The sequence below is a fragment of the Oncorhynchus masou genome, chromosome 26 (genome assembly GCF_036934945.1).
Source record: "Oncorhynchus masou masou isolate Uvic2021 chromosome 26, UVic_Omas_1.1, whole genome shotgun sequence".
Lineage (NCBI taxonomy): Eukaryota > Metazoa > Chordata > Actinopteri > Salmoniformes > Salmonidae > Oncorhynchus > Oncorhynchus masou.
Window position 1 is genome coordinate 8,510,532 of NC_088237.1, and position 12,543 is coordinate 8,523,074.

The 12,543-nt window shown below is 39.8% G+C and overlaps 1 protein-coding gene across 1 annotated transcript in view; it reads left to right on the top strand.

Annotated features, from left to right (window-relative positions):
* The window catches only part of LOC135514592 (mucin-19-like), a 40,308-nt gene that overhangs the window by 3,001 nt on the left and 24,764 nt on the right, over positions 1-12,543 (top strand). Inside the window, exons 2-6 of the mRNA XM_064938019.1 lie at positions 1,605-1,695; positions 9,801-10,029; positions 10,717-10,846; positions 10,998-11,061; positions 12,141-12,223. Of these exons, the coding sequence (XP_064794091.1) occupies positions 1,605-1,695; positions 9,801-10,029; positions 10,717-10,846; positions 10,998-11,061; positions 12,141-12,223 (597 nt within the window). The remainder of the gene's footprint in view (positions 1-1,604; positions 1,696-9,800; positions 10,030-10,716; positions 10,847-10,997; positions 11,062-12,140; positions 12,224-12,543) is intronic.

Here is a 12,543-nt window from a genome sequence, read left to right on the forward strand (position 1 = left end):
GCATTCTGTTGGTGGCAAGAATTTGATATAATAATTTAAATAGAACAGCTCTAAGTGTTGAATCAAGTGCTGTTTTTTGTACCATTTCATCAACCATGTGCCATGGAATCGGTACAAACAAGTTCCCTACCTTCTCCTTTTTCCACTTGGCTCCTCCATTTTTGTGGTAATTCTGCAGTCAGTTGGTTGTACATTAGGATTGAGCAGATATTCCCATATATTTTCGAGAGCTGCATATGCGAAATAACTCCTCCGTTTCTATTCATAATATCATTAATAAATATCATTTTAAAAAGGATAATTTTTCCATAAAGGATGCTTTTTTTTAAATGAATCAGTATATTTGAGTTCAACCATAACATTTGTTGTAATATCTGTTCTATCTTTTCTGGAGGATAAAACCAGCTTTGTATGGCTTGTTGAATTTTCAATTAGTCGGAAATGAGAAGTTGTTATCTGTTGAAAGGCACAAAGGGCCATTTTAGAACAAAGGATAAGCCTTTCTTAATAATCTGCCGGAGAACCATTTTGGTATAACTTACAGTATTTAGTGAGAGGTTTAAAGGTTTCATATTTAATCCTTTAAGTGATGAGTGACTTGCCTGAGACATTGCCTGGTGCACCGGAGACCTGGCTTAGAACCTCCTCAGTCAAACTAACACGTCTTCAGCTCTTAGGCAAGATGGCTCATCCCATGCATGGATCACTAAGCCACCTCTGTTGCACTCTCATTAAAAGGGGTGCACAGATCCTCCTGCTTCTCTTTGCCATAGAACGTGTTGTTGTGCAGTGGGCCTGATTTCAAACCCAGTCAGTTATGTTGGTGCCGTGATCTCTGAGTATGAGGTCAAAGGGGGTGAAATGTAACTGAGGTGTTTTGACGAGTAAACTTGCTCGAGACTTGAAGACTTGTGTTAGCTTCCTGAACTCACCCCTATGGGCTTTGGCTAAGTGAGCTAACACAGTCTTGTGACATACTCGAGACCCGGTCAGTCACAAGAGCAATATTAAATAGGTATTGGAAAAGCTATGCTTAGAAGGGCAATGACGTGGCTAATTACTTGTGGGGGCCAAGTTGCGTTTTTTGTGACACCCCCCTTCTAACATGTCCTGCATATCCTGCGCTGCCTGTGATCATCATAGCCAAAACAGTTCAAGTGCTAGAGCCACATTTATAGGAAGAAAATTAATTCAACATGCCACATTGGCTACAGAAACCACCAGAAGCATCTGTTGACCACAGAGAGCGTTTGATTCTTTCTGTTCTCCTCTACCTTTCCTGGCTGGCAAAGTACCACAATGTTGTCTCTGGTTTTGAATCTGAATTTAGAAAACGGAATCTGAATGCATCTGTGAAGTTGCCTTCAGAAAGTTTTCACCCCCCTGGACTTTTTCCACATTTTGTTGTGCTACATTTGGTTGTGTTACATTTGGTTGTGTTACAGAGTTGAAAATGGATTAAATGTAGTTTTTTTGGCTCTGTCCATAATGTCAAGTGGAATTATGTTAATGTTTATTTATTTTTTTACAAATTAATTTAAAAAAGGAAAAGCTGACATTAGTCAATAAGTATTCAACCCCCAAGGGCCTCCTGGGTGGCGCAGTGGCTAAGGGTGCTGTACTGCAGCGCCAGCTGTGCCACCAGAGACTCTGGGTTCCTGCCCAGTCTCTGTCGTAACTGGCTGCCCCCCGGAGGTCTGTGGGGTGATGCACAATTGGCCTAGGTGTCGTCCAGGTTATTAGTTGGCTAGTAGGGATGTTCTTGACTCCTGTGGCAGGTGGGTGCAGTGCACACTAACCAAGGTTGCCAGGTGCACAGTGTTTCCTCTGGCACATTGGTGCGGCTGGCTTCCGGGTTTGATGCGCGCTGTGTTAAAAGAAGCAGTGTGGCTTGGTTGGGTTGTGTATTGGAGGATGCATGACTTTCAACCTTCGTCTCTCCCAAACGGAAGTTGTAGCGATGAGACAAGATAGTAGCTACTAAAAACAATTGGATACCACAAAAAAGGGGGAAAAACTATATTAAAAACGTATTTGACCCCTTTGCAAGCCGGAATATGTTCAGGAATAAAAATGTGCTCAACATGTCATGTAATAAGTTGCATGGTCTCATTACTTTTTATGATTTTTTAACAACAACCTCTGTACCCCACACATAAAATGATCTGTAAGGTCCCTTTCAAACACAGATTCAACCACAAATGGATTACAGGCAACATTCACACTGAGCTAAAAGGTAGAACTGCCGCTTTCAAGGAACGGGAAGCTTATAAGAAATCCCGCTATGCCCTCCAACGAACCATCAAACAGGCAACGCGTCAGTAAGTAACACTCAGCAAGTAACACTGAAACATGCATGAGAGCATCAGCTGTTCCAAACAACAATATGATCACGCTCTCCGCAGCTGATGTGAGTAACAGGTCAACATTACCAGGACGTGTACTCCGAGCATGCACTGACCAACTGCCAAGTGTCTTCACTGACATTTTCAAACTCTTCCTGTGAGTGGTTTTCCATTGCCTCGCATAGAAAGGCACCTATTGGTAGATGGGTAAAAGTTATTGTGAAGTTATTAATTACACTTTGGATGCTGTATCAATTCAGTCAGTCACTACAAATATACAGGAGTCCTTCCTAACTCAGCACCGTAACGCTAGCTAATCTTCCTGGGATCCAGCACCAATTAACAAGACATTACAAATAACCACAATCAAGACTTCACAAACATTCAACAAGTAGACAATATAGATAATTAAAATACCTGACAGGAAACACATTTAACATTTAGTTGATGCTTTCTATTTGCTGTGATCTCAGCGATCACTGCCTCATTGCCTGCATCCGTAATGGGTCAGCGGTCAAACGACCCCCACTCATCACTGTAAAACGCTCCCTGAAACACTTCAGCAAGCAGGCCTTTCTAATCGACCTGGCCGGGGTATCCTGGAAGGATATTGATCTCATCCCGTCAGTAGAGGATGCCTGGATATTTTTTTTAAATGCCTTCCTAACCATCTTAAATAAACATGCCCCATTCAAGAAATTTAGAACCAGGAACAGATATAGCCCTTGGTTCTCCCTAGACCTGACTGCCCTTAACCAACACAAAAACATCCTATGGCGTTCTGCATAAGCATCGAACAGCCCCCGTGATATGCAGCTGTTCAGGGAAGCTAGAAACCATTATGCACAGGCAGTTAGAAAAGCCAAGGCTAGATTTTTCAAGCAGAAATTTGCTTCCTGCAACACTAACTCCAAAAAGTTCTGGGACACTGTAAAGTCCATGGAGAATAAGAACACCTCCTCCCAGCTGCCCACTGCACTGAAGATAGGAAACACTGTCACCACTGATAAATCCACCATAATTGAGAATTTCAATAAGCATTTTTCTACGGCTGGCCATGCTTTCCACCTGGCTACTCCTACCCCGGTCAACAGCACTGCACCCCCCACAGCAACTCGCCCAAGCCTTCCCCATTTCTCCTTCTCCCAAATCCGTTCAGCTGATGTTCTGAAAGAGCTGCAAAATCTGGACCCCTACAAATCAGCCGGGCTAGACAATCTGGACCCTTTCTTTCTAAAATTATCTGCCGAAATTGTTGCCACCCCTATTACTAGCCTGTTCAACCTCTCTTTCGTGTCTGAGATCCCCAAAGATTGGAAAGCAGCTGCGGTCATCCCCCTCTTCAAAGGGGGGGACACTCTTGACCCAAACTGCTACAGACCTATATCTATCCTACCATGCCTTTCTAAGGTCTTTGAAAGCCAAGTCAACAAACAGATTACCGACCATTTCGAATCTCACCATACCTTCTCTGCTATGCAATCTGGTTTCAGAGCTGGTCATGGGTGCACATCAGCCACGCTCAAGGTACTGAACGATATCTTAACCGCCATCGATAAGAAACATTACTGTGCAGCCGTGTTCATTGATCTGGCCAAGGCTTTCGACTCTGTCAATCACCACATCCTCATCGGCAGACTCGACAGCCTTGGTTTCTCAAATGATTGCCTCGCCTGGTTCACCAACTACTTCTCTGATAGAGTTCAGTGTGTCAAATCGGAGGGTCTGCTGTCCGGACCTCTGGCAGTCTCTATGGGGGTGCCACAGGGTTCAATTCTTGGACCGACTCTCTTCTCTGTATACATCAATGAGGTCGCTCTTGCTGCTGGTGAGTCTCTGATCCACCTCTACGCAGACGACACCATTCTGTATACTTCTGGCCCTTCTTTGGACACACTGTGTTAACAACCCTCCAGGCAAGCTTCAATGCCATACAACTCTCCTTCCGTGGCCTCCAATTGCTCTTAAATACAAGTAAAACTAAATGCATGCTCTTCAACCGATCGCTACCCGCTCCTACCCGCCTGTCCAACATCACTACTCTGGACGGCTCTGATTTAGAATACGTGGACAACCTCAAATACTTAGGTGTTTGGTTAGACTGTAAACTCTCCTTCCAGACCCATATCAAATATCTCCAATCCAAAGTTAAATCTAGAATTGGCTTCCTATTTCGCAATAAAGCATCCTTCACTCATGCTGCCAAACATACCCTTGTAAACCTGACCATCCTACCAATCCTCGACTTTGGCGATGTCATTTACAAAATAGCCTCCAATACCCTACTCAACAAATTGGATGCGGTCTATCACAGTGCAATCCGTTTTGTCACCAAAGCCCCATATACTACCCACCATTGCGACCTGTACGCTCTCGTTGGCTGGCCCTCGCTTCATACTCGTCGCCAAACCCACTGGCTCCATGTCATCTACAAGACCCTGCTAGGTAAAGTCCCCCCTTATCTCAGCTCGCTGGTCACCATAGCATCTCCCACCTGTAGCACACGCTCCAGCAGGTATATCTCTCTAGTTACCCCCAAAACCAATTCTTTCTTTGGCCGCCTCTCCTTCCAGTTCACTGCTGCCAATGACTGGAACGAACTACAAAAAGCACTGAAACTGGAAACACTTATCTCCCTCACTAGCTTTAAGCACCAACTGTCACAGCAGCTCACAGATTACTGCACCTGTACATAGCCCACCTATATTTTAGCCCAAACAACTACCTCTTTCCCTACTGTATTTAATTTATTTATTTTGCTCCTTTGCACCCCATTATTTTTATTTCTACTTTGCACATTCTTCCATTGCAAATCTACCATTCCAGTGTTTTACTTGCTATATTGTATTTACTTTGCCACCATGGCCTTTGTTTGCCTTTACTTCCCTTATCTCACCTCATTTGCTCACATCGTATATAAACTTGTTTATACTGTATTATTGACTGTATGTTTGTTTTGCTCCATGTGTAACTCTGTGTCGTTGTATGTGTCGAACTGCTTTGCTTTATCTTGGCCAGGTCGCAATTGTAAATGAGAACTTGTTCTCAACTTGCCTACCTGGTTAAATAAAGGTGAAATAAATAAAAAATAAAAAAATAAATATGGTCTATCGCATTAGATGTTCTTTTGTTTTTTTTCTTGAAGGTGGATTTACTTTTTGCCTGAGAAATATGGATTGGTAGAGTTCCATTCAGCTATAGCTCTATATAAAACTGTAGATTTAAGGCAATTTGTCCTTGGCTTGGGTTGTTTTAGCTGCCCTTAATTTGCCTGTCTGGTTTGGTGGTTATGTGTGCTGCTAGTATGTACTAACTGGACTGAAAAATGATGTTTTTTTTATTTTTTAAATATAACGTTCCGAAAGAAAATCAGAAGACTAGATAGGATTTTGTTTTTAACGTGAAGCCATGAGAGATTCTGATGCATTTGGATAATATTCATACGGTTAGAGCAATGAAGAGCTAATCTGGCAGCCCTGTTTTGAGCCATTTGGAGCTTTTCTATATCTTTCTTTGCTGCAGATAACCATATAGCCCGACAGTACTCTAAGTGTGATAGGACCAGGGATTGAATCACCTGATTCAGTGTGCTAGATGTTACATACTCTGAACATTTTCTTGTAACAGCAATTCCCTTACCCATCTTAATAACAATATTATCTATGTGTTCTGACCATGATAAAGTTGCGTCCAACATGACGCCTGGTAGTTTTGTTTTTTCACTTGCTCTACATCGGCAAGCATATATCTTGAACCAAATACAATACACTTAGTTTTAGAAATGTTCAACACCAATTTGTTCATATCAACCCACCCAGACACCATTCTTAGTTCACTGCTCCGATCATCTGTTAGCTCATTACATTCCGATGCTGCACTATACATTATAGAGTCATCAGCATACATGACCACTCTTGCTTTGTTCATTACTGAAGGTAAATCATTAGTAAAGATAGAGTAGAGAAGTGGGCCTAGGCAACTTCCTTGAGGCCCACCATTGTGTATATCTTTACTGTTTGAAAAGCTACCATTTAAGAACACGTTTTGCCTTCTCCTGGATAGATATCCAGGACAGATATCCATTCAGGATATAGCTGCAGACTTAAAACCATAACATTTGAGTTTACTTAGTAACAGTTCAGGATCAATTACATCCAAAGCAGCACTGAAATCTAGCAACACTGCACCAACTAACTTCCTGTCATCCATACTCTTTAACCAATCATCTGTCATTTGTGCTAAGGCTGTACTCGTAGAATGCCCTTCTTTGTATGCATGCTGGAAACCAGTTATCCGACCATTGCATGAGACATAATCCTTGATTTGTACAGATACACATTTTTCCAATAATTTACTTAACACAGGCAGCAAGCTTATAGGGCGACTATTAGGACCAGTGAATGCAGATTTTTTTTATCCTTAGGTAGTGGAATAACCTTTGACTTTGTCCAGATTTCTGGGCACTCCCAAGACATCAAGCACTTACTAAAAATATGAGAGATTGGGGTAGATATTTGGTTATCTGTAACTCTAAGCAATTTGGCGTCAAGATTATCTGTACCAAGTGACTTGTTAACCCGAAAGAGACAACAGCATCCTTTCTAACTCTTACCTTCCTACTTGGTGAAATTCGAACATGCATTGCCTCTCCTTCATGATACAATCTTTTATAAGGGTATATGGCATGGAGCCATCAGTTGGAATCATAGCATTCCTCAACTTGTTCACTTTCAAACAGTTACAGAGTTTAATGACTGTGATAGGAGAAAATTTAGGATTGATAATCCACATTGTAGTTACTCCACAATACTAACCTAATTGACAGATTGTAAAAATGGGAGCCTGTACAGAAGAAAGATATTCCAAAACATGCATCCTGTTTGCAACAAGGCACTAAAGTAATAATATAAAATATAAAATGTTACATTCAATTTCAATACCATAATAGAAATTCAAAATTATGGAATTCAAATACCATTTATGTTGGCACTGACAACGCTCCATATGTTCAGCTGGAGGACACAATGTTGTGCAACGTTCAGATAGAACAAACACCCCTCTCTGGCATGTAGAATAAGGCATTGTATCAGCTCTATTCATGAAAGTTCAACAATGTTAGTTTACTGAACATGACCCTGATAAAGGATTGGATGTCATTAGTTAAAAATTCCTCAGAAAAAAATAATATTCAACAATCAACTTATTTCCTCAACGAGTCCCTATAGAGTTAATAGCAATCCCTTTCCAGCTAAAACATTTCCTGCATATCGGTTTATTTCCTGGTCTTTTCAATGTAGGTGGTTCAGAGAAGGGTATAAAAGACCAGAGTTAGGGGCAGCTCAGTGAATTGTCCTGTGGTTCTGTCACGCTGTCTCTCTCTCTCCGTCTCTCATTAAGACTTGTGAGCTAGGTAGCATGGTTCCTCCAGGGTGGACTCTGGTAGCTGTCTTACTTTCTCTTGTCTCAGGTACAGTAGGTGTTCTTTGAAACTTGACTGTGATTAGTTTCTTTACGCATTTTTATCCGGGTTAACTGCTTGTCCCCACTGAAAAAGTATATATGGTAAAAGGAATTATAACTGTACAGAATTGCACTCCAGTTTGCGTATGGATTGGCTGGCATATTAATATTTTGTTATTTCTAGTTCTAGGCCCAGTTGGTTCTGTTTCAACCTCTGATATCCATCAAAGTAAGTGAAGTACCTTCCTCTAAATGACATATACGTAGAACGCCAGTTTCCCAGAAACAGATCAAGCCTAAAAAGCTAAAAAGCTATTTTATTGGAGAATCTCAATTGAGTATGATTGTTAGTCCTGGACCAGACTTAATCCGCGTCTGGGAAACCAGCCCATAAAGGGGCAACGCCGACACTTTTCAATTCATATTCACTAACTCCAGCACCAAACCAGTCTACATATGTGAAAACGATACGTTTCTATGATCTGTGGTTAAAAAGATAACTGTAAGAAGAAAGGTCTTAAAAAATGCTTCACAGGGTAGATTCACAAGTTTAGAAAAACGGTGAGTTTCAAAACCTGCATGGTATTTTCTTGCTCCCCACGGCCTCATGAATCTCTTAGTACTTGAAAATCACTGTTTTTAAACCTTTAGATTGCTCATACTGAAACAAAATGTATAGACAAATGTATTAACAATCTGTATGTAAATGTATTTAATTATACATATGTAAATTATAAATATCTAAAGATATGTTTAAGCTTTATATTTACTTATATTTAAATGCACATAAATTTATTGACATGTTACAAAATTGGCAATTTTATATATTTCTGCATGTGTATTTATATATTTAAGTAAGTGGTGTGGAAATACATTTTGACAGCATGCTGTGGTAGCTAGTAAAATATATTCCAAAAAGGATTTCATAAATATATGTTACCATGTAATTTAATTAATGGAAAATGTAACTTTTTACCTTACATACAGTAGCTAGACTACATTAAAATACATGCATAAAATGCATAAAACTACAAAGTTCAGCACAAAATCACAATAGCATGATGGACAGGAGTGCTTCAATAATCTTTTTTTTGCTGAAAGAACGTGGTCCATTGTTAAATTGTCACTGGAAGCTCGCGTCGGAAATATAAAATATAACGTAAAAATGACCTCTGTGCACTTAACATCTGTATTTGAAAATTATGCGTTTTAACATCAAATGTATACTTACAATGCAGATTCCTTCACCTCCAGTATTCATTTTCCGACTCGCAAGTTGACAGTTACCCTATGGAGAATGAAGAGACAGAGTCAGAGAAACAATTCCACACAAGATTAACAATAAATAAGGGGTTAATTTTCATGAACATATTTTAATTTCACTCTGAACTAGATAAATAAATGATACAAAAGACTACATACATTGACTGGGTCTGTCCATAGGCAGCTGAGGTGCCAGACCAGAACAATCTACTGAAGGAGGGAACATTTAGATTATTTTTTTGCTAGAAATAATCTAGCTAGCTAGCTAGCCAGTTCTATCAGAGACACCCAACCCCCACTAAAGCTAGCTAGGTTAGCTAGCTACAGTGGTTCTTCCTTTAAAAGTTAGGTGCTATGGCACAGCTTGCGGGGTACCAGAGAATTCAATTGCGCGTTATTTAAGTGTCAGCCATTGTTGCCAGAATGACACAATTTACCATAATCTACCACCATCTACCACAAATGGTTGCGGCATGAACTCAAAACATTTAAAGGAAGAACCACTGTAGCAAGCATCACATAGCTTGGCTAGCCAAGATTATTTAACAATAGCTTTGGAAATGAAATTATATCTAATGCATACATAACATTAACGCTACTGAACTCTACTCAACTTAAATGTTCAAGACAATTGAAAAAGTTGAAAAGTGACGGAGTTTCCCTTTAAATTCAGTTTTTCTATGTGGATTTATTACTGCAGCAGACTTTTGACTCGTCTCTGTTTGTTTCCAGATGTGTGTAAGACCTTTGGCAGTGGAGTCGTCCAGATGTTCAACGGAACTGTATTCTACGTCCACTCCACCTGTCCGTTCACGCTGACACGTTTTACTCACAACCGGGTGGACTGTGACATTACCGTGCGTCGAGGTGTAAACGGACTGCTGGAATATGTCGAGATCAACGTCAACAAGATCCAGACCCGGATTCTGTACAATGGAACCATCATCATCGAGCAGAGAATGTTTGTGCTTTTATTTTACTCTATTTTATTCTATTTTAAATCTGTTAAATGATGTCTAATTATTTACTCGTAAAAAAAACAGATAACACATAAAGGGGTAGTTGCAAAGATCCAGATATAGTCACTTTTCATATAAAATCATGCATAACACAGTTTTGGAGTGGGTCTTCAAGATCCTGATAAAGTTAACTGTAAAGCTGGATTCAAAACATGTTCGCTGGATATACTGTATGTATCCTTTATTGAATGTGATTTTTAATCCAATGGTCTTAATCATGGCCTGTGATGCTGCCAATTACACTATTACTTCACAGCAAGTGATTACATTGAATAGGGAAATGTCTGTCCTTCACAGTTTTTTGACGTCTGTGATGACTTGTAACTGTAATTATCTTACATAAGCTGCTAGCTCCAAATGGAATTAATGAATGGATGAATCTGGTTACCTTCACAGGTGATCTTACTATAGTCTATTGCGTAATGAATGCAGTTACAGACATCATTCATCTGAGAGCTCGAGCATGACCAAGTTATTAATTAGATATTTCACCAAATAGTAGCTAGATTTTCCTGCCCTTTTCTTCACACCAACAAAATATACAGTCTAAAATAACCATTAACCTACTTGGCATTGAGGAAGAGGATGATGATGATTGATGACGATTGACTATGACGTGTTTGTCACAGGGTGTCCCTTCCCTACGATCACACCTATCAACATGTGTTCCAGTACGGTACCAACACCAAGCTGAGGAGCACTGTTCTACCTCTGTCTGTCATCTGGAGCAGTGTGGGCGTGGGCATCGACTCTCTCTGGGTGAGTGATCCATGAACAGCTTCAAATACATTGTTGTTACCTATTATTTATTCTCTCATGCTATCCTTAACAAATTTGATTAGGTTCCTGGTGCCGAGATTAGCTATTATTACATTATTGATTGACTGGTCCTTGGTCTGTCCTCTAACAGGTGAAACTGGAGCAGGAGCTAGTCCTTGGAATGACTGGACTCTGTGGACGACCAGATATACCGGGTCGATTACCTTATAAACATATTTTTTATACCTCTTCTAAATATATACAGTAACAGTCAAAACACCTACTCATTCAAGGGTTTTTCTTTATTTGTACTATTTTCTACATTGTAGAATAATAGTGAAGACATCAATATTAAGAAATAACACACATGGAATCATGTAGTAAAATAAAAAGTGTTAAACAAATCAAAATATATTTTATATTTGAGATTCTTCAAAGTAGCCACCCTTTGCCTTGATGACACCTTTGCACACTCTTGGCATTCTCTCAACCAGCTTCACCTGGAATGCTTTCCAACAGTCTTGAAGGAGTTCCCACATATGCTGATCACTTGTTGGCTCTTTTCCTTCACTCTGCGGTCCAACTCATCCCAAACCATCTCAATTGGGTTGAGGTCGGCTGATTGTGAATAATCTAAAATCTAAAATATGTTTTGATTTGTTTAACACTTTTTTGGTTACTACATGATTCCAGGTGGGGAGGCAGGGTAGCCTAGTGGTTAGAGTGTTGGACTAGTAACCGGAAGGTTGCAAGTTCAAACCCCTGAGCTGACAAGGTACAAATCTGTCCTTTTGCCCCTGAACAGGCAGTTAACCCACTGTTCCTAGGCTGTCATTGAAAATAAGAATTTGTTCTTAACTGACTTGTCTAGTTAAATAAAGGTAAAATAAATGTGTGTTATTTCATGGTTTTGATGTCTTCACTATTATTCTGCAATGTAGAAAATAGCAAAAATAAAGAAAAACCCTTGAATGAGTACTGTAGGTGTGGCCAAACTTTTGACTGGTACTGTGTACTGGTAGAGTATATATATATATATATATATATATATATATATATATGTGTATATAAATATATACTCTATATCATGTTGAATTGTAGATATGGATTGTCTAAGTAATCTGCAAAATGCAGTATGGAGAAAAATACAGTGAACAGCCTCTTGAATATCAATTGTCTGGGTGCTAACTACACTTCTTGCTGTTAGCTGTGCGCTAACTACACTTCTTGCTGTAAACTGCACTTTAACTACACTTCAGTGTACTAACTACTCTATATTTTCCTGCAAAATTAGATGACCGTCAGCAATTGATTGCAGAGAGTGTTCATTCAGAGGACGGGTGCCAGACCATGGACTCCCTCCGCACTAAGAGCAAGGTACATTTCCTGAATTATGCACTTCTTTTTGACCACTATATAGGGATTCGAGTGTTATTTGGGACGTGGACCACCGTTTGAATCTGGTGGTAAAGTACTAGTATCAATGCTTGGTGTCTCTGGTATTGCGTGCTTGGCCTGAAGGTTATGGCTTGGTAAATAATACTAGACTTCTGGTGAATGGTAATGAATGGATCTAAGACATAGAACCCTATAATTTTCTGGCAAGCCTTGATGTTAATATTTCTATATAGATAATGCCATGTTGCTGTAACGTAGGTTATACTGTTTTGAAGTCTGCATTAGTGTTTTACAGTATG